Raw genomic sequence first — 23,886 nt, forward strand, 5'->3', positions numbered from 1 at the left:
CTGAAGTTTCTGAAAGTATATAAAAGCCTTAGTAAGTACTCTACTGATAAATTTCTTGTATAGTCTATGCATACATTTGTGCTTGTTATAATTTGTTTAGTTTTTGTTAGAAAAATAAAGTTATATGTTAGCATTTCTTTATGGTCTATTTTTTTCAAATCTCCAGTGGTTTCTTATTCATCACTGACTGAACTCCTAAGCCTGACTAGGTTTTTACCTGCCCCCACTGTCTGCCATGAGCTTAAAGATAAGATGCCTATCCAAAAAGTTCCCCCTTCCACCCTAAGCCTAGCCCTACAGACAGATAAGAATGTCTTTTCACAGACACAGTCTCTAAAACTGCCACGTTTCACCTCTGAACAGAACACTTAATTCCCACATGATCAAGATCTTGAAAATGAGAAAACTGACAGGAAACATATACCCTGCATGAGGCAAAATGGTTTCTTTCTGTAAACAGGAAGAGCAAAGTCTTATATTTGGAAAACTACGAACTTTAAGGAGCAGAGTCTCGACTCTGAATGCTGTCCCCAGGAGGCAAAATCAGCTATCCTGACATTGAAAAGACCTCTCTAATCAGAGACTCTAACTCAAAACTACAGGACGAATGTGCCTCAAACTACAAGCTACCCAAAATCCATTTTGTCAATTGTGTTGTAGCCTATTAAAGACCTAGGGTTAGCTGGCTGCACCCTCAAATTTTATCCCAATATATTTTGCTTTAGATATGTCAGTTTCACGGATGGGTTCTTTCATTTTCTAGTCAGGCTGCTCATTTAGAAAGCATTCACTGCTAAGTGGTGGGGATGCTCATTTAGAAAGCATTCACCTCTGAGGGGTGGGGCTGCTCATTTAGAAAGCACTCACCTCTAAGTGGTAAGGAAGACAATAAGCTGCCTGAAAGCCAATTCTGAGGATCCAAACGTCCCACAGTAACACAGCTATGGTGGTCATTCATGCCCACAGTGACGTACAATGATACGATGTTGTCTGAGATCACATCGACCATGATGCTACGGGAGCACTTAGTGTAGTGTTGATGTTAGTGCTGGCAGCCTCAGAGAATACTGCTGATGTATACAGTACAGGTATCCTGCCCCAACCCCCAACAACAGCAACGACAAAAATCAGTCCTTCTAAATAAATAACCAGAAGGTACATGACAAGGACAGTAAATTACTCCCACACAGTTAGATCTCCCAGTCTTTCTGAAGCTGAATAAACTTCATTCTTTGCATTTGCTTTCCAACTCCTCAAATGCTCCCCCTGTCCTTTCCATATCCTTCTCAGGGAAAGGTAATCAAATGACCATCACCACTGCCCCTGTAATGGATTTCACAATCTATAATCTCATGGTTCCACTCAGAACCCATCTTGTTCAGGGTCATAGGCTGCCTAGGCGGATGTGCCCTTCCCTGGCTACCACTCCTTGCTCCCTCATACTCATCCACGTAAGCCCTAATCCTCCTGTGTCCCTATACCATACTATGTTCCTCTTTCTGCTGCCATGTAGAGCGGTCATGCTCATTTTCTTCCCCATTCTATTTTTAATAAACTGTGATTCATCTTATTCTTCTTTTTCTCACATTTCTTTTACCTTTCAACCATGGAAACCTGCCTCCTTCTAGAAGGCATCTTGGCGCCTCTACTGGAATACTAACTAGATATTACTGTCTAGTACTATCTCTTATACTTCCTGACACACTGGATCAGGAAGGAAATAGGAATGTTCCTTGCTCCCCACAGCCACCTCCACACCTTCGCCCTACCACTGTCACTCTTTTTGATAGGACCAATATCCCACAAGGAGGATAGAAGTGAGGCTAACTTTTCCTTATAAGATACTAAAATTCAAGGAACTAAGGCTCAGGCCATTACAAGTTTCCTGGCCAACTGGGCACAAAATGTCTGGGACACAAAGAGGCAGAGCTCCAACTGGACCAACATGCTTTCACTGCTCTTAAGCATCCTTCCTCTGCTGAGGCTATGTAAACCCTTCTCTTGTTAACTCTTGGATGAATTACAAGTATCTAACTTCATTTCAATTTGGGACCATGACCATCAGGGGACTGGCCTAAGTCAGGGCTAGTCTAATACAATCATGAACCTTGTCTGCTTTCACTTTACCTAGATGTATCACTCAATCCAGATGCTGGTGGCTATTATCTCTCAGTCCTCAGGTCACTCTCTTTTTTTCAAGGAATTCATTCTACTCAACTCTCTGTCTTCTTCTCTACCCCAACCTCTGCCTTTATACTTGGAGGACTTCATTTACACATCACTCTAGGCTCACTCTTCTTTCCTTCGAGGTCTTAACTCAGCAGTTAGCAATCCCATCAAATCCCTTACTTCACACTTTCCAGACCTAACCCCAGATGATTCCTTCTCTCTTCTCCTGTTCAGAGCTGCTAAATGACCCTGGAGGAGGTCACCTAATTGTACTGACTGGTTCCACTATAAATGTATGGGATCAAATCTCAGCTGCAATCTTACAGTTTCATGCCAATCCTCCTACTCCTCCTTGATACCTTTAGCAATCACATTTTACTGAGGTTACTAGTGGCACAGTGGATAACGTGCTGTGTCTGAAGTCAAGAAGAATGGGTTTCCTACATGTACAAAAATAGTGGCAAAGAACTGGAAATTGAGGGGACGTCCATCAATTGAGGGATGGCTGAACAAGCTGTGGCATATGAACGTAATGGAATATTGTTGTGCTATAAGAAATGATGAGCAGGCAGATTTCAGAAAAAACCTGGAAAGACTTACATGAACTGGTGCTGATTGAAGTAAGCAGAACCAGGAAAACATTGTGCACAATAAGAGCAATGTTATATGATGATAAACTAAGAATGATTTAATTCTTCTCAACAATACAAAGATCCAAGACAATTCCAAAGGATTTATGATGGAAAATACTATCCACATCCAGAGAAAGAGCTAATGGAATCTGAATGCAGATTGGAAACATACTATTTTAACTTTATTCTTTTTTTGTGTTTTTTTTCCCTTTTAGTCTTTTTCTTCTTTCTCAACATGACTAATATGGAAATATGTTTTACATGATTGCACATATATAACCTATTTAAAATTCTTGCCTTTTTAAGGAGCAGGGACAGGAGGCAGAGGGGGAGAACTTGGGACTCAATTAAAAAGTTACGTTAAAAATTGTCTTTACATGTAATCATAAAAAACCAAAATATTATTTTTAAAAAGATCTGATTTCAAATCCATCCTCAGACACTTACTGCTAGTTGTATGCCCTTGGGCAAGTCACTTAACCTCTGTTTGCCTCAGTCTCCACAACTGTCTAGCGGGTATAATAACACCTGCATCCCAGGGTTGTTATGAAGATCAAGTGAGGTAACATTTGTATACTGCTTTGCAAACCTTAAAGTGATGTACAAATGCTAGTTATTATTATTATTGTTGTTGTGGTTGTTGTTGTTGTTACTTCTTTTTTTGGGGGGGGGGGACTAGGCCATGAGGTTAAGTGACTTGCCCAGGGTCACACAGCTAGTAAGTGTTATGTGTCTGAGGCCGGATTTGAACTCAGGTCCTCCTGAATCCAGGGCCAGTGCTCTATCCACTGTGCCACCTAGCTGCCCCTGTTGTTACTTCTTATTATAATAATAAAGAAGCCAGTAATGAGAGGGAACACTTCCCAATTTGGGAGCAGGAGCCCCTGGAAGACTGTCTAGGGATTAACTGTGAAAGATTGCTTAAGGTTTCTGCTGCCATGGGATCTTTATTCTCCCCCTCCCCAATCCCTAGTGTGCAAGCTATGGGTACAGAAGAGTGGGGTTGGGGAATGGAGCAAAAATATTCTCAGTGTTCTAGGAGGGACAACTTGATGAGGTGGTCTTCACTGATTTTTTCTGCAAAAATGTTCTTATAACAGGTTCTTTTAGTTTTCTTCTTCTTGTTGCTCAGTTTTCCACATAGGGTGATGGAACTTACTACTTGACATGGTGGGGGAAGAGTAGCATCTGGGATAACTTCAATTCTTTCCAAGAATCTGATTTCTAAAAATAACCCCCCCAAAAAATCCTAAACAAAATTTGTATACTTCAATATTTCATTTGTTGAACTGTTAAATATATTTAATACATGAGTACCAGAGGGAAAAAAACTGATGGTACACTAGAATTTCATTGATCAATGAGCATTTATTAAGCACCTACTATGTCCCATGCACTATGCTATACTCTGTGGATTCAAAGAAACAAGTTTCCTTAAGAAGTTTACACACCACTGGGGGTGCACCACAGATCCAAAGAGAACTTAATGCAAGATATTTATGAGTAGATGCAAAGTGATTTCTGAAGGTTGGGAGTGAACCCTGACAAAGGGTGGGATCAGGAAAGGCCTCCTGAAAGAGGAGCCCCCTGAAACTGCAAAAGGAGTCAGGGACATGGGTATAGAAGGAGAGTTTTCAAGGCACAAGGAACTGACCGTAGAAACGCAAAAAATGGAATTTCATCTATGGGACAACACAATTAGTATTCTAGTTTCACTGGAGTGTAGAGTGTGTGAGGGAGAGGAATGTGTAATACACCTGGACAGGTAAACTGGAGACAGATTTTGAAGGGTTTCAGATTGGAGGGAGGGAAAGAGGCATCTATTATATTTCAGCTACTCAGTCTAGTCTGAGGCTAGATTTGAACCCATGTCTACCTGACTCAAGGCCAAGTACTCTATCTAATGCAACATAAAGCAACCTCATTCACCCAAAGAATTGGCACTGACCTAAGAAGACCCACAACCCCACTGCCTGGGGCAATTTTAGACATTCTACTTTTGGTGCCCACCCTCTGGCCCCGTCCTGGCAGTATCCCAGGGGGAACTTCACTACAAGATTGAGTTGAGACCTATGATCCAGACCAAACCTGAGCCTGAGAAGGAAAGGGGGTGCAATGGAGAAGTGTAGAGCCTGGTGACAAGACAGCAGAAGAAAAAAGTCTAAAAATGAAGTATTGCTTACAATGATTTAATACAGCTCAGGAGGAAACAAGGAGGCAGTAGGAGTGAAAGAAAGGGAAGGGAGAGACCTGAAAGCAAATACTTCCCAGAGCATCCTTCTCAGCAGTGGACCCGCTCTCAAAGGATTTACTCTAGACCCGTTCATGGCCAGGGCTCCAGGGGCTAATCTAAGGAATGAAGACAATCATTTGTGTAATAGCCATTCAGAATCCGCCTGGAGCATTATCTCCAATGCTCACTCTCACCATCTTCCATAAACAGATCTTGTCCAACATTTGGGGCTGGAGGGTATAGATAACAGAAAACAGGCAGAAGTTTAGGGGAAAAGACATAATAGCACTGGTTCTTCTAAAGGAAAAAATATTGACTATAAGCTTATTTTCAGCAAAGATACCATACAAAAATTAGCTCAGTGATTGATAAAGCCAGATAAAAGCTCATTTGGTGGGAGAAAGGAATGGTTCATCTAAATGGTTCATCTAAATGAACAAGTACTTTGAAACCAAAGAAAATAAAAATATAAAAGAATAAATAGATATTTAGTATAAGAATTGTAATCATTCCTTCCAAAGGACCCAGGGTGAGGAGGAGAGCCTACATACAAATGAGCAGAATGATAGAAAATTACATACTTTCAGTCAGCAATAAAAGACTTAGAAATAAAATACTTGTTTTCATGCTCTTAACTATACAAGGGCATGAATGGGGCTGGGGTGGTAATTTGTTTGCTGAATAAAATTTTTAGCAAAAAGACTACAGCAACATTTAAAATATTATATACTATGATCAGGTTGTATTTATACCAGAAATGAAATGCTGGTTCCATATTAGGAAAATTATGAATGTAAGAGAACATATTCATGACTAAAAATCACACAATTATATAAATAAATGCAGAAAAATCTTTCGACAAAATACAATACTCATTTATGTTATGAACATTAAAAAACATAGAAATAAATGGACCTTTCTATAATATGGTAAGAATATCTATGTAAAGCTACAAGCTAGCATTTCTGTGATTGGCAAGGCTAGAAGCCTTACTAATAAAATCACAGGCAAAGCAAGAATGCTCACTGTCACCACTAGTAAAGAAATTTATGGAATTCCCATAGGCCTATGGTTTGCATCTCAGCAGATGACTACCCTCTGCTAAGCACTAAAATTCAGCTAATACTAATTCCATTTGCTGCACCATGTCTTTGTGAGACTGCATTTTCAGAGGTGGCTATGATATAAAGCAAACAATTAAAGAAAGTCAATGTGGAACAGGAAACAAGTATAGTGGTTTCCAATATGATTCCAAGGTTTGAGAAATTATGCAGTACCCAACAGGTACATACACCTCATTAGTAAATAATTGTGCTTATTTAAAAATAAATAAAATATTATTTTTTCTTTCAATTTATGTGCATGTTTTTTTTAAACAGCTACTAAGTTGTTATAACATAACTACTTATTAAGTTGTTTGGATATAACTACTTAATAAACAGAACTGTTGGGTATTTCTTTTGGCCTAGAGGTACCATGAAAAAATTACTAAGGGCACCATGGCCTGAGAAATTTTGGGAACCTCTGGCATAGACATAGTAGAAACAAAATTATTGCCGTTGCAGATAACATGATGGTTTATTTAGAGAAACTTGAAGATAGTTGAAAAGTTAATAACTTTAGTAGAGTAACAGGATATAAAAATAAACACATATTGTTAACTTTTCTGTATGTTGTCAACAAAACCCCGCAAGAAGAGTCAGAAAAATAAATGTCATTCAAAAATGAAATGAATGAATGAATAAAAAAAAACATTTATTAACACTTAATAGGTGCCAAATACTAGGAATACAAATAGAAAAAGTAAGGCAGTCCCCGTTCTTAAGAAATTCATATTCTAATTGGTAGACACAACACATCAAAGCTTCAGGACTGATAAAATGATCTGGAAATCCAAAAGGTTCAGAAGCAAGGGATGTGGCAAGGCTTGAGACCTTTAGATTACATAAATAGAACAGATGGCAGTCCTAGGGGTCTGCAGGAAAGGCCCAGAGGTCTTAAGAGGCAATGGAAGTTGTTTCCTCTATCTAAACAGAAAGAATAGAGTTGGTGACTTCCATCTTACCCAAGTCAAATGTGCAGTTGAAAAATCCAGATGGGTTTTGGATGCCCCAGCTGGGTGAGGGGACAAAGGAAAATCAGACAAGGGAGGAGGGCACCTTCAGTGTTGGGTCCCTGGTGGCAAGGAAAGTAAGAACTATTGTAAGCCTCCAGTTGCTTCTGCCTTATCTTCCCATCCCGGTGTTAGGTGGCAGTAAACACAGGGTATTACTTCTGTTTCTTTTGTTTCTGGTGTGTTTATTCTTTCCTGATCTTATGTGGGGTAGCAAAAATGGAACAGATCAGATTACAACCTTGTGAGCTTCAGGAGGTCAGAATAATCAATAAAAGTGCTCAACAACTGAGCTAGTAGCCCCTCTAGAAGCTGGGTCCCTACCATGTGTGATAGGATTACTCCCCACCAGGCTTCCCACCACCAGGTAAACGAGGTTAGTTTTTGTTTGGTTTGGTTTTGTTTTTCCCCCTTAAAAGTTAACAATGCTGTCCTTGGGACATGATTGGTCCGGGGGCTAGGGCTCAAGTCTTGTCTTCATTGATGCAACTTCCTGGTTACCTAAGTGCTTAAAAATATCCACGTGTAGTCAGAGCCCTTCAGATTTGGTGGATGTCCTAAGGCCATGGGAGGCATTGCAACTCTTTCCTGCTAACCAGACACTTTTTTTTTTTAATAGAAAAGTGCTACAGTATCCTTGCTGAATATTCTTTCTGTGCTTTTGAAAGATTGAATGACATGCAAGTATCTCTTTTCGTTTTAACACTGAAAACTAAACTACTGGAGGATAGGCTTGAGTCAGTCCTGACCATTACATGGTATCTTGCAAAACACCTAAACTAGGAAAGGATAAAGCAGAAAAAGAGAATTATAGACCAATATCACTTATGAATACTAATACAAAAATCTTAAATGTGTTCAATTTTAACAAAAAATAAATATATCTTATATATGCTATGTCAGAGGTGAAGATTTTATCACCTAAAAGTCAAATTGCATTAGAATTGTTCAAAGAGAAAAAAATCACTGCATAGATGTAGGCATTAGACTAATAAAATACAACTTCTCAGCTACTTCACGGAAGTCTTATAAACCTGTAAAGCAATTCCTTTCCTCACTAATGTTTGAAAATATTGTAGGTCTGTCTCAGCTTCCAGGATTAAATATCAATTATAACTATAATGAATAAAAGACATAAAAAAACTTCAGCTGAAAGGGATAACATTGTTAAGGATGTCCCTACTAAGCAAGAGTGGAATTGTGATGATAGACCTAGAAAAAAAGATTCTCTCACCTTTAAATCTTAAATTAGAAAGCTTCATAATGGCAATTAGATGCAAAAATTTTTAGGTCTAAGGAAATATACTTGGAAACCGAGATACTCACTTCCCATTTACATATCCCATGTTTATAAGGAAAACCAATGGACATAATTTTTCAAAAGAATAACTCCTTAGCATCAATGACTATTTTCAGACTTTACTAGAAAGAAGATGAGGGGTGAGGTGGGAAACTACCTATAAAAGAACCAAAGCTTGTTCTTATTGAACTCTCCCCCAAATAAATAGCTATTTGTCGCTCAGTTCTTTGGCTCACCCAACATTCATAAAAAGCTGAGGGAGGAATTCTGGACTACAGATAATCAACTCTATGCTATATTAAGATGTATTTCTATCAAAGGAGCATGTTATAAAGATTTTTGAAACATATAAAATATATATTTCTATAAAGGTAACTGAAAAGCACAAATTCTTCCATATTTTAGGCTAAAGAAATTTTTGTCTTAAGCAATGAGGTAAGTAATGAGCTATCTAGCCATCAAAATATGTATACTATCCTAGCTTTAGGGCTGGAAGGTATTTTAAAAATCATTTTACAAATGAGGAAACTGAGGCCCAGGTTAAATGACCTGCCCCAGCAAAGTCATGTAGGTAATAATTGTCTGAGGCAGGATTTGAACCCAGGCCTTACTCTGATGATGGCTGGCTGTTATGCTATGATGCTTTTCTATGTCTTATTTAAGTAAATATTACAGTTCATTCAATGACCCAGAATAAAGGAACTCTCAGCACATTATACCTTCATTAATTTATTTACTTCTATTTGCGGAGTTCTACTTATTCTAAAGAATACAGCCAAATTCTTTCAACTCAGGAGAAATTATTTTTTCAGTACCTCTCTTTTACATTTGAAAATTAAAGTCTAGCAAAGATACCTACCTCTGGACAGGAAGTCTTTGGATGTGTCAAAGGGTGCATGCTTGACTGATGGTCTCTTATATACCACGTGAATCCTTCCTTTCTCTTCTTCCTTTTGCTTGCCTTTTTCCAAAGGTTCGATGAAATATTCATCATCATCTGTCCTTATCATTCCAGCCTGGAGAAAGAAAATGGAAGTGAGGAACACAATATACACATAACTTAAAGCAAAACTTATTCTGACTTTTTTGTTAGAGTTCATATTGTATTTTAGATTGGGAAAGGGCAAAAGTCTTTTAAAAATAGCTAGTACTTATAGAGTGCTTTAAAGTTTTCAAAGTGCTTTACAAGCATTATTTCATTTGATCCTCATAACAACCCTGGAAGGTGGTGCGATTATTATCCACCAAAGGAGAAACTGAGGCAGCGTCTGAGATAGGGTTTGAATTCAGGTCTTCCTGATTCCAGGTCCAGCACTCTGTACCACCTTGCTGCCAGGAATTAATTAATTAGTTAACTCAATTCTCCATTGGCTTCTCATTTTTAAAATTTCAACAATTTTTTATCTTTCGGAGATTTTTATATGTCCCTTGGAGGAAATATAATGTAGTGAAAAGAAAGTGCCCCCACCCGCTCTGGCAGAAACTGCAAAGGGCTTCCACTTGGCACTCAGCATATGTGCAGGCCTAACTGACTCTGAGATTGGATCTCAAAGCAGTAGCTGACTTTTCTGCTTTCCGTTTCTTTCCTGAGCATGAGAGATTGAATATTGATCCTGAGATGCACATTTCTAGTCTTGGAAACAACCTTGTGAATTCAAGATGCCAGGAGTTTCTGGATCCTTCAATCAATGAAAGGGTCCCCACACAACTTCTCCATGTCATTTCTTGCGAGAGAAGTCAAAACACCAACAGGAATTGAGGTCTAAACCCTGGCCTGGCTTACCAGAGGACATGTGCCTTGAGGGAGACAGTGTGTAGGTGAAAGTATCAGTCAATCAATTAATCAATAATCATTTACTAAGTGCCTACTGTGTGTCAGGCACTGCCTGAAGTGCTGGAGATAAAAAGAAACAAAGGATAGTCCCTGTCTTCAATGAGCTTAACATTTTTACATATTTGTACCAATTCTCTCTATATATCTTGCCTTTTTCAAAGTCATTTTTTACAAAGGTTTTTTTTCCCCATTCGCACAAAACTTTTTGATTTTATGAAATTAAAATGATCCATTTTATCTCCTGTGGGAAAAGAAAACTGAGTATCATGTCCAGCTCAGTCAGTCCTACTATGCCTTTGACTCTGCCTCTGGAGCCCTATTCCCATTGACTTTTTGTCCATTAGAGAAAAAATGCAGGCAAAATATCAGTGGCTGGAAAGAGGTCCATTGAGGGAAGTTTTGATTTTTCTTCAAGGTTTACATATATAACAGTTGGAGATGTTGAGTCCTGTGAGACCCTAGAAGCTATACTTAGAGGAGATAGGAGTTAGTAAAGGTATAGCCTGGAGGGTATGGACAGGGGACTGATAATTCGGGGTGGGTCTAATCTGAGAAAGATCTCTGGAGAAGTGCAGAAGATTCTCAGGGAAAGACAAAAACCTGGCCTGGCTTACCAGAGGATGTGAGCCTTGAGGAAGATAGTATTAAGGGGAGTATCAGTTCACTTGAAGGCAAAATGCTGATTCAGCAGTCCTGGTAAAATGCTTCATGTTTTAATGTCTTAAATACCCATCTCAGAGAGTATCACAGTAGTTATAAGTTACTGCCTTCTTTCATAAGGAAAATAAATCTTCTTCAATTGTTTTTTGTACATCAGGGTATGTTAAAGTGAGGCAAACCTAAATTCCTTACCCTTACCCATAACCTCCTTACCTATGCCCAGCAGTTCAACTACAGCATGATGAAGTTAACGAGGAATTCTTAAAAGAAAAAAAAAGCTCTAAAGAATGGATTCTATTAGTTTGTAGAAGCCTTCAAGGATATATGCCTTTCAACAATTAGTCACATTAAAAAAATAAGGTCAAGGGGCAGCTAGGTGGCTCAATGGATAGAGCACTGGCCCTGGAGTCAGGAGCATTTGAGTTCAAGTCCTGCCTCAGGCACTTGACAGTTATTAGCTGTGTGACCCTGGTCAAGTCACTTAACCCAATTGCCTGGCTAAATAAATAAATAAGTAAGTAGATAGATAGATAGATAGATAGACAGACAGACAGACAGACAGATAGAAGAATAAGGTCAGTGAGCGAAGCTCAGCCTAACTCAACACACCCTAAAAACAATTAAAATGCCAACCTTTTAGATTTTGTAAATTGAATTCTATGATTGCTTCAATCAGCCAGCTGGATAGTTACAGAGAATCATTGCTTTATCACTTTGCAATACACTTTCATATTCAATTATCTCATTTAATCATCACTCATGGTGAGTTGATTCCCTTCACTTCTTTCTCATCTCTACATCCCAATCTCTGATATTGCTTTTGAGCCAAGACCTAGGTTCTCATACAAGTCTGACACACCCCTACAACACAGAGCGTAGTGGATGAGAAATCGGGAAAATCGGATTTTACCTCCAGTTCTCAAGGTATGACTTTGGGCAAGTTGTTTATCGTTACTGATGAAAGCTTCACATCCACATTTGTAAAAATGAGAAGATTGGGTAATATATAAATTCCTTCCAGCTTTATAATTCTATGATTCTAAGTAATAGTTGAAATATTAGTGATGTACCTCATAATATTTTATTTTGAAAATTCATCCCTCATTGGTTATTCTTTTCAGTCCTGTGTCCCGACTTTAAGTGCAATTTTAAGTTTTTAAAGCTTAAAATAAAATAGCATTGAAATTTTAATGTTACAAAGGTGATATGTTCAACAATGGTTCAAACAAAGGAAAAAAAGATGAATTTAATGTATACAGAATCAGAAGGAAACATACTAACCTCAATACCTAAATCAGTTCAGATACCCTATCTTCATTCTTACATTTCCTTTAGTCGGGGGGTGTGATGGTAAATGTTTAAAAACCAGATGTCCAGGAGAGAAAAACATACATAACTCACTTTTAAGTTTAATCAGCCGTATTAATTTGCCCTATTATTTTCTTGAGCCTAGACAATAAAAGAATAAATCACACTCTGATTTGTAGCTTTTGCCAAGAGATAGTATTTTAGCTAGCACTTTTAGGTTTGCAAAGTACTTTAAAAATATCATCTCACTTGATCCTCACAACAACCCCCAGGGTCCATCAGTAGTAAGAAGCAAAGTCAGGATTGGAATCCATGGGTTTTTTTTGTTTTTTGTTTTTTGTTTTACTATAAATTCCACTCCTTTTCCATTGGACCTAGCCTCATAGGAGCTGCTTTTCTTAGTGCCTTCAGAATTCCATCCCTAAGAGTTTTTCATTCCAACTGGGCTGACCTCCTCCACAGAATTTCAGATCATAGAATGCTACCCACTCTTTGACTGAACACTTTTAAATCTTATATTACAGAGCTAAAAAACAAAAACAAAAACTCCTCACAGAGAGTTCTTTACGCCAATGAAATCACAGGTCCCATATATGCCTGCAACTTTTTTCTGAAATAAATACAGAATATTTATTTAATATATTAATATAAACATTCCCCAACTGATAAATGATCAAAGGATATCAACAGGCAGTTTTCCAATGCAGAAATCAAAACTTATGGTCATATGAAAAAATGTTCTAAATTATTATTGTTTAGAGAAATGCAAATTAAACTAATCTTGAGATATCATTTAACACCTACCATATCGGCTAAAATGGTTGAAGGGAAAAGCAATGAATGTCGGAGGGGATGTGGAAAAATTAGTACACTAATTCATTGTTGGTAGACTTGTGAACTGATTCAACCATTTTGGAGAAAAATTTGGAATTATGCCCAAAGAGTTATTAAACTACCTATACCTTTTGACCCAGCAATCCCACTACTAGATCTATTTCCAAAGATGATTAGGGAAAAAGGAAAAGAACCCACATGTTCTAAAATATTTATAGCAGCTCTCTTTGTGGTGGCAAAGAACTGGAAACTGCAGGGATGTCCATCAACTGGGGATTGGCTGAACAAGTTATGGTATATGATTGTGATAGAATATTACTGTGCTATAAGAAATTATGAGCTCAATGATCTTAGAAAAACATGGAAAGACTTGCATGAAATAATAAAGAGCAAAATGAGCAGAACCAAGAGAACATTGTATATAGTAACAGCAATATTGTTTTAAGAATGACTTTGAGTGAATATTATTTTTGATTATTACAAATACCCAAATTAACTCTAAAGGACATATGACAAAAGACACTATCTGAATCCAGAGAAAGAACTGATAAATAGAAGTATGTGTAGAATAATTTTATGTATATAATATACACATATGTATATGTGTGTATGTGTGTGTGTGTCTAATGATAACCATATGTAGGGTAGGGTGGGGGAGGGTAGAAAAAAGGGGAAAAAAAGAAATTTACACGATAATGTTGTATGTCTGAAAGGAATAACAAGTTGTGCATAGTAGATTTGCAGTTTCATGTACAATCATCTTTTTTATTGTACTACTCTATGGAATTGCTTTTTTAATTCCATAAATATGTATTAATGTAATAAAGATAAAAAAAGAAATAAATGTACAAGAGTCAGTATATTCCTCTATACTCTAGCCCTAACTCTGAACCCTGAGATGATCCTAGAACATGAAGCTTAGGCATCTTTTGAATGGACATTAGAGACCACCAAGAATGAGGTGGGGGACATAGTTTATGTCATATTCTTCCCCCAATAGAATATAAAATCCTTGAGGACAGGGAGTTTTATTGTTGTCCTTATGTATCCTCAGTGCCTGACACAATAATTGGCACAAAAGAAGTATTTAATAAAAGCTAATTGATTGAATGATACAGAGAGCTGTCATTTATTCAGATAATACATTTTGATTAAGAAACATTTAGATTGTACACAGTCTCTGCCCTCACGGATTTTAAAGAGTAGTAGAGAGATAAGACAAAATAGCAAATAATTCTAATACAGAGTAATACAGGTAATAATGCTTTATGTGGCCCAAAGAGAAGGCTGACACCAACAGGTCAAGTGAAGGTAAAGAGTCAGGGAAGGCTTTAAGGAGGAGGTGGCATTTAAATTAGGCATTAAGAGATGGACAGGAATTCTAAATTAGGTTCCCTCCATCTTATACAAAGAAATTCTGCTCTCAATAGCATGACCCCTGATAATTAACATTCACATTTACAGGTAGTGTCCCAAGTATTTGTTATTTATGACAAAAATCCTTAGAGAAAAAGTTGATTCTCTTTTATTACTTCATCAATTTGGAAACTGGTGCAAAGGATCAGGCCCTGAGATAATGCAGAAAATCAGAGATGACAGAGTCAACCCCAGGGTTCACTGCCCTAAGAGTAAAGCTTATTAGTCAATCACCTGAGTAAAGAGAAGAAAACACCCAACACAATGAAGAAATACCATATATGGGTTAAGCAATGCTCAAAAGATGAACCTAGAAATCATAATTCCACAATAACTACAAGCAGAACATCTGCAAAAAAAATAATGTCATGCTAAAAAGGAACAGAAAGGTACCTGTAATAAATGAAGCAAGAGATTAAAAAAAAATGAAATAAGAACTTAGACGGAAAGAGTTGGAACTAAATCATCTAGAACAGAATGTTATAAACTAAGTAGCACACTCCCTCCCAAAACAGAAAGAAAAATCAGAATTTAATGACTCTGAAACACCAAGAAATATTAGAACAAAGTGAAAAAATTAAAAAGTAGGGAAAATGAAAGGTATCAGCTATCAAAACAAATGATTTAGAAAACATGTCTAGGAGAGGTAATTTAGGAATAATCAAGCACCCTGAAAACCATGACCACAAAAAAAACCAAAACTTGGATATCATATTTCAACAGATCATAACAGAAAACTGCCCACATCTACTAGAACCAAAGGACAAAGCAAAAATAGAAGAATTTACTGGTGATTTCCTGAAGAAAAAAAAAGGTTGAAGTCATTCAGGAAAGTCAGAGCCAAAATTGAGAGCTTATAGGAAAAAGGGGAAAAAATGCAAGCAGTCAGAAAGAAAGAGTTCAAGAAACTATAGTCAATTTAATATAAGACTACACTAAAACTACCATAAAAGAAATAAAACCTTGGAATATGTTCAAAAGAATGAAAGAAAATGGTTCACAAATAAGAATAACTTACCCTGCAAGGCTGAGGATAATTCTACAAAGGGAAAAATGGATCTTCAATAGAATAGATGGCTTCTAAGCATTCCAGATGAAAAGATCATAGCTGAGTTAAAAACAATGAAATGCAAATATAGGAGTCCTGAGAAACATAGAAAGGTAAGTACATTTGAATGATTGGAAGGGACTAAATTTTGATGAATTCTTTACTTTTTAATATGGGGAGAAATGATAAGTGTTTCTTCAGTATCCCACTGTCTTAGAGGTTCATAGATTTCATGATTGAGGAAATTAGTATCCAGCAAAGTTAGATGACTTGCCTAGAGTCAAACAGCTAATAAAGGTGGAATTTGAACCTAGGTCTCCATGACTCCAAGTACAATGTGCTAGCTGCTACACCATACTGCCTCTCCCCAAAGGGAGTTATAAAAGACAAATGCAAAGCCTGGGGTTGATTTCTATTTTGTTCTATTGTGGTTCTATTTTGATGGTATTAAGAGACGAAGGAAAAGGGAAAGAGAATGGAATACACAGATGGCAGTAAGAATCATTTTAAAATAGATAAATGGCCAAAGAATGTAAACATTATTCTTGAGGGAAAAAATGTAAGCTATCAATAACCACATGAAAAAATGCTCTACTTCACTGATAATAAGACAAATGCAAACACAATCAAGTCTGAGGTTCTACCTTATACCCACCAGATTGTTAAAGATGACAAAATGGCAATTGTTGGAGGGGTCATGAGAGAACAGGCACACTCACACATTGCTGGTGGGGCTGTGAAGTGGCTCAACCATTCCAGAAAGCAATTTGGAATTATCCATAACTCCTGCCTCAAAGCCTTTTTTGCAAGGGACTTCCTTTACTGGTGGAGATTGATCATTCAGAGTTCCATGCCTACATAAAGGGAAGAGTTGGTGACAGTTTGGGAAAAAAGAGAGATACTGGGCTTACTTCTAGCTTCTAGAAAGAAGATATGTGGTCCCAGACTCTCTTCATGTCCCTAAAGGGGAAAAAATACTCTGAGAAGAAGCTGACATGTAGAAGAGTTGGCACCTTGATCATGTCCCTATCCCCAGCTTACTAGATGACAGACTTCAGGCAAATTCCCCTTGGGTGAGATCTAGAACCCTCTCTTGATTGAGCTGAGATTTCTCACCACTTATGGGAGAGCCCTTTCACTCTGTATATTGTCCATCATATCGCTTCATCTGTATACTTTCTCAGCTTTTTCTTTGCTATCAGCTTGAATAAATAGGTTCTTTTGCTATTTGCTATGCATATTCAATGCGGAACTGGCATTTGGTGAAGCCTTGAATATATAGCTTAGGGCATAGCTTCCCCATTAAGGGATAGTGAATAGGAGCTTGGCTTGAACCTCAAAGTTATTTCTGCTAAACTAACACTATTCAGGAAGCATAAAGATATAACTCTAGTCCAGTACGTCTCTTCTCTGAGGACAGCAGAGTAGCCAGCCTCTCCCCATCCTGGAAAGAATCAGTCTCCCTTAGAGAAGAGATAGTAGAGGAGATTCTGGTGATATCTGTTCTTGCCTTTTTTGCAAGCCACATCTAGAGAGACCCATGCGGAAACATGAGCAGCACATACACACGGGACAACACCCCTTACATATACACTAAAAACCACTGATCCATGAATATCAATTGGCCCAGGGATACCATTCACTAGACTTACTATATCCCAATAAGATCAAATGAAAGAGCAAAAGCACACACACACACAAATATCCAAAGCAGCATACTTTTTGGTTGTTGCAAAAAACTGGAAACTCAGGTTACCCAGTAATTGATGAATAGCTAAGCTAATCATGCTATACGAATGTAACAAAATGTTATTATGCCATGACAAATGACAAAAAGGAACAGATTAAGATGAATTTAAGATAACTCATGTGAAGTGGTATCAGAAGACCCACTAGAACAATTTTTTCAGTGTCCACAAAACTGTATAGAAAAAAAAGTGTTAAAGTTTTAAGAACTCAGCTCAATTCAATGAACAATCATGAGGGCAGAAGACTAAAGAGTAAGCAGGCTTCCCATCTCGGGACAGGGAGGTGATGGGCTGTAGGTGCAAAATGAAATGCACATTTTCTAACACTGACAATATATGGGGAAGTAGGGGTGGGGTGTTTTCCTTGGCTATGTTTGTTTATTAAAAGGACAGAGTTTTGTGGGAGGGGTAGGAGAGAGAAATTAGTGATTGTGGTGCCCCAAAAAAATGAACAAAAGAAAAAAGTGCATGTCAATGAAACCTTTTTCTTAATGCACAGTAAAGAATAGAAATTCACTGATAGATGCCAATAAGCAGGATAGCTATGTAATAAATATGTTAAATGTGTACGCATATATATGTATATGTAAATGTGCATATACATGTATATATCACAATATAATTTTATTAAACTTGTCATATATGTTTTCATCTGTAAGCAATAAAGATTTCACATACAATCCTCATTTGCTGTTCTTTGCATGTGGAAACTTTTGTCAAGTTCATAATATACAAAACCACAGTTTTTTAAAAGTAGGAAAAAATAAACAAAATATTTTTGTTTCATACTGCTTTCCTTCATGAAGCACACAGACTTTGTTTAACTATATCCAAGTGCCAAGACATGTCTTGCCTCCTCACCCTAACAGTTTATTTTAAATGAAATTACCTAGGAGTATGACTAAGTCTTCTGTCAAGAAATAAAGTCATCTGTTTCTATCATTTATACATTTCTCCGATAATGTATTTCCTCAAAATTAGGCACATAATTTAATAAAGGCTCAGTTAAGTGTATGGTCTTCAGGAAATGCTCAACAACCTCTCTGATATGAATGACAGCAGGACTATAATCCCAACGGCTTCAGACTCAGAGATGGAGGGAAACTTTGCCAGTACAGCAGTGGGTTTCCTTCTTCAGGTAGGATAATTAGCATCTCTGAGTTGGCAATACACCACCACTCTCTTTTCATGCTAATGACTCACTTTCTTGCCATCTTTGTGGGCAAAACTGAGTTTATACCTACAGTTGCTATGTAAGGTCTTATCTTGGCACAGGAGTTTTGTTTAAAGAATCCATTTGCTGCAAAGCTATTTGCCTACATTTGAAAGTATCTATTTCCAAAAGCAATATAAAAGCTAACCTTGGCTTTCTCTTCCAAATGAAGGAGGTGATTTTTTTTTCCTTTTCTGTGATGTCTACAAATCCACAAAGAAAAAAAGAAGCCTCTTGCTATATAATAACTTTTTTTTCATTTTTTAGAACACCAAAGTAAAATTGCAGAATTTTCCATTGAACTTTTTAATAGCTTTCAATTCACTTAGGATTAACTTTTTTTTTCTCCATCCAATGTAGGCAAAAAAGTATCCTTCAGATTTCCCTCTCCTAAAACTTGCCCTGTTGTACCACGTAATTACTACTAAAACTGCCGAGTTCATTTTTTTTTTGGTGAGGCAATTGGGGTTAAGTGACTTGCCCAGAGTCACACAACTAGTGAGTGTTATGTGTCTGAGGCTGGATTTGAACTCGGGTCCTCCTGACTCCAGGGCAGGTGCTGCAAAGTTCAAAATTTTTTAGTAATTAAAGCCCAAGTTGTTATATAGTACCTAGCACATAATAAACACTTAAAAATGCTTTTGGACAAGTAGATAAACAATTTGAAAAACTATCACCCATGGCCCAAGAGTCACTTGTTCCCATAATAAGAACAAGTTTCAGATTCACATGGAATGAGAGTTTAATACCAGGGAAACTTGACACCCAAGTTGGGGTGTGTGGCAGGGTGGGTTTCTTATATTCTCTCCGGCCAATTGCTCCCATCCCTGAGTTCTGGGGGAAAAAAAAACAACTTGTAAATAGAGATCAAGTCTGACTCACGTTCAGAGTCTCCAAAGGATTACAAAGGTCTCCTCTATAAAAGGCCCTCAGTGTTGAAAGCAGATACTAGGTATAGGACAGCTATTTATTTCCACCACAACAAAAGACATACTTAGAACACAAAAGTTCCATAAGTGTGCATTGAAAACCTGAAACAATGACCTAGTACCTATTTATGCTCTCTGGGAAAGGTAGAGGAACTTTAAGGAATTACTGAACAGATATTTAATTTTCTCCTTTTGTACAATGTTACAACGTTTATCTGTACAATCTCTTCTCCCCTTGGTAAGTACAAAGGAGCAATAAAGTTGGAGGTGGCCCAACAAAGAGGACACTTGAAGGACAGGAAGAGAAAGAGAGGTGGTACCTTCTTCCTCTCCTTATGTAGCCTGCTGAGAGAATGGCTCCTCCTAGTTCAATCACAGATCATCTTTGACACGGTGCCCAAGGCACAGGGACCAATGACAGAACGATGAATCTGATCAAATAGCAGTTCCTTCAGGAGTTAAGCCAGAGCACCCATCCCATCCCCTCAGAGCCAAAGTGCACACACCCAGCTCCCTGAGAGGTGCTCCAGTCCAGGAGATGTGGAGGTTCTTCTGATCACACCCTCGTTATGTAAAATATACACGTGATACCAAAAAGATACCTGTAAAATATCAATTTAACAAGGATACAGCAGCTGGGTGGTGCAGCGCACAGAGCACGGGACCTGGAGTTAGGAAGATCAGTCTGAATCCAGCCTCAGACACTTCTGAACTGTGTGACAAAACCACAGTTTGGTTTTTAAGTAGGAAGAAATAAACAAAATTTGCTTTTGTTTCATATCACTCTGCTTCATGAAACACATAATCAAAAGTTCAATGGAAAATGGCAGGCAAGTCATTGAACCTCTGTCTGCCTCAGTTTCCTCATCTGTAAAATAAGAATAATAACAGAACCTACCTCCCAAGATGTCATAAGGATCAAATGAAAAATATTTGTAAAACGCTTCGCAAATCTTTAAAGTGCTATATGAATGCTAGCCATTATTATATAAGGAGATTCCAAAGATGGAGGTCCTTATTTGAGTAACATCCGAGCAAACATATCTGGTAAATGTGTGAACCCAAGCAACATTCAGTTCTGAGTTCACTGTCATATGGAAGAAACATGAGATATTTTCATAAGAGACGCAATACTTCATACCTAGAAAACAGGCATGGAGTTTCTTTTCAGACAAGCAACACGAGATCATTTTCTTAAAGCAACTGAAATACATTTTGTCTGATATGGAAGGACTTACAGTTCTCTAAGCACAAAGATCAAACCACAACAGGGAATTCTAGGGTCACAAAAATAAAAGGCAGATTTAGGCTGGACAGTCAACACAAAGCTAGTTGATTAGACCTCATTACTTTCACTAGTTGAATCAATTAATTTCCTGCTTGAATGACTGTCAAGTAAATCATTCCTCAAAATCCTAGCGATGCATGAAAATGAAGTCTGTCACATTTGGGGACCAGTTCAGGCAGCCAGCAAATCAACAAGCATCTATTAAGCACTTACTGTGTGCCAGGCACCACAAACCTTAGACCACCAGTTACTCAGAGCTATGATTTCGTTAAAGTTACAAAAGAAAAAGGAAATCAAAAGATTATAGACCGGCAACCCAAGTATCTGAACCAGAAAAAAAAGCTATCATTTCAAAAGGTTCTCTCAAAGGCACTGTCCTATCCTATTTGAATGAGGAAGACGGAGCTAAGCATAGGTTTAATGACAAGTACGTGAGGGGCAGCTCTCCTTTTCATGGGGACTCCTTGTGCTGTCAACATTTTAGGAATAAAAGACATCAGTTCTGAAGACTAATGAATCAGGTACTTCATACTAGTGCTGATTTCACTTCTGAGGAGAAAACACACACACCCCAACGCACAGAGAGTCCCTTCTGTTGTTACCTAATGGAGCTGTTCCTATAAAAATATACAAGAAATCTAAAAGGGCAGCAAAGACATTTTACAAATATTTGCCTCACAAATCACAGTGGATGACACATGATTAAACATCATCTTTCATGTCTTTCCCAGATCATAAAAATAAGTTGGTAGCTGTCATCATGATCTTATCCTGGGCATGAAAAGGCTGTCATTAAAAACCTCACTGATTGGCAATTTAGTATTAAATTCAGTTTTATGATGACTGACTGTTTTAGTATTAATAGTAAGTAGCCATTAAATTTTATTACCAATTTTTCTAATTCTTTTTGAACCAGAGATTACTACTTAAAATTATTATTACCAGAAGAAGAAAGTGTATTTTGAAGGATTATTCTAGGAAAGGGTCTTATAATAATAAAGAATTCCCTTCAACAATGCAAATTACAACCTATCCTCACTTTTGTAAAACTTTAATTATAATTCAACTGAGCATCTTCTAAGCAACATATTCTGTTCCTTATTCTGCCACCCTCCATTCAGTGTATGGGAGAGTTCATTTGATTCATGTGCACTATTAAGATTGCTAATTTTATATTTCTCTTCATCATGATCTCTTATACTTTTGCCTCTTTTCCTCCCATCCCTTTCTTTACAAAAAAGAAAGTGATGAAAGAGAGGAAATGTGATCAGAACCCACAATCAATGATGGAAGTGAGTTGTTCCTAATTCTCTGCCTCTCATCTCCTCCCTATACCCAGACCCCAATCTCAAATTCTGACAACGTTCCTTCTCTTTTAATTTTCCTTTAGGAAGGACATTCTGAAGCTGAAATTTGTTTTTCTCTTGAATATTTCAATCCTTAATTCTACCCTACTTCATTCTTAAAGTTATCCTCCTCCTCTTCCCCTGTCCCCACCTGTTTCTCTGTCATTTTAATGTATTTCTACATGAAACACTTTGTTCAATACTCCTTTATCTTACTCAGTTAAGAGTGAAAGTATTAAATTAGATTCTCTACCCGTTCCTCCAAATTTATATACTTTTATTCTTTCATGCCCACTGATGTCAAACAGTAAGCTTCTCCTTCTTCCTCATTTCTTCCCTAGAGTAGTAGATAGAGCACTGGGCCTAGATATCTGAGATCAAGTCTGGCCTCAGACACACTAGCTGTCTGATCCTGGGCAAATCACTTAACCTTTATCTGTCTCAGTATCTTCAGTTGTAAAGTGGGGATAATAACAGCACCTACCCCATATGATTGTTGTATGGATTAAATGTGATAACATTTTTAAAGGGCTTAGCACAGCTCCTGGAACATAGGAGGTGCAACAAAAATACTTATTCCTCTCCCTCTAACCACCCTTTTCTTTTCTCTCCCAAAATTAACAAAATAGAAAGAAGCCAGTCCCAAGTCAGGTTTGTCTTAATCTCCCTCAATCCTGAAGGAATCCTATTAAAACACAAGCACTTCATCATTGGTTGGCCTCTTACCAATGCCCAAATGTATTTGACTTTCTAGGTTTCTCTTGACTCCATGTTTGCAATTCAAAGTTTCTACTCAGATTTCTTTTATTTTTTGAATCAAGAATGTGTGAAAGTCCTCTTCCATTAAAGCTCCATTGTTTCCTGGCAGGGTAATGCTTAGTTTTGCAGGATTAGTTGTTCTTTGTTGTAATGTTCTATCTTTTGACCGTTTGGAAAAATCATATTCCAAGATTTTCTATCTTACATAGTAACTGTCAGATAATCATGTGTGATACAGACTGTGATCATTTGGTACTTGAATTCTTTCTTTCTGGAAGCTGATGGTGTTTTTGCACTGACCTGGAAAGCCTTTATTTTGGCTGTGAAATTTTTGGATCTTTTCCTTTGAAGATTTCATTCTAGAGGTGATCAGTATCTAATGGTTCTAATAGCTCTACAAAACATTTTTTTTATGATTTCTTGAAATAGGGTTTCAAGGTTTTTCGTTTGGTCATGATTCCCAGAGAGCCTGGTGATTCTTTGAATTTTCTTTCCTCAATCTCTTTTCCAGTACAGTTGTTTTTGATAGTTGGTTATGCTTTCTCCTGCTTTTATACTATTTTGACTTTGTACTGCTAGTTCTTACTGTCTCCCAGAATAGGATTGTTCCATCCTGTTTTTCAAGGAGCCCAATATTTGGGCAAGTTTATTTACCTGATGTTCTACATTTACTTTCTTCTCAATTTTTTCCTCTCAAATTCTCATTTATAATTTCCTTTTGTAATCTTTTGCTTCATTTCTTCTAGCCACATGTATAGTACTTGTGGCCAAGCTGATTTTTTTTCCTGAGGTTCTACTTATAATTATCCTAGAGTTACTCTGCTTTTTCTTGCTTTACCTCTTGGCTTTCTCTTAACCCAAGGTTCAACAAACTGTGTCCCAGGAACAGCAGTTTGTCAGCCCCTTTCTTAACTCAAAATTTTCTTCCTTAGGTTCAGGGTTTTATTCTATTTAGTTACATTTTAGCCTCATTTCTTTGCTTCTGCCCCCTCTGAAGTCTGGATGCCACTGCCAATCTGAAAGGAATGGATCATTAGAGATTCCACTCTCTGCCTC

General features: G+C 37.4%; 1 protein-coding gene across 1 annotated transcript in view; it reads right to left on the reverse strand.

The window, feature by feature from the left end:
- The window catches only part of ADAMTS3 (ADAM metallopeptidase with thrombospondin type 1 motif 3), a 283,034-nt gene that overhangs the window by 168,419 nt on the left and 90,729 nt on the right, over positions 1-23,886 (reverse strand). The window contains exon 4 of the mRNA XM_027854644.1: positions 9,307-9,463. Within this exon, the coding sequence (XP_027710445.1) occupies positions 9,307-9,463 (157 nt within the window). The remainder of the gene's footprint in view (positions 1-9,306; positions 9,464-23,886) is intronic.

Source organism: Vombatus ursinus, unplaced genomic scaffold, assembly GCF_900497805.2.
Source record: "Vombatus ursinus unplaced genomic scaffold, bare-nosed wombat genome assembly UNPS02010461.1, whole genome shotgun sequence".
In the NCBI taxonomy this organism is placed as follows: Eukaryota; Metazoa; Chordata; class Mammalia; order Diprotodontia; family Vombatidae; genus Vombatus; species Vombatus ursinus.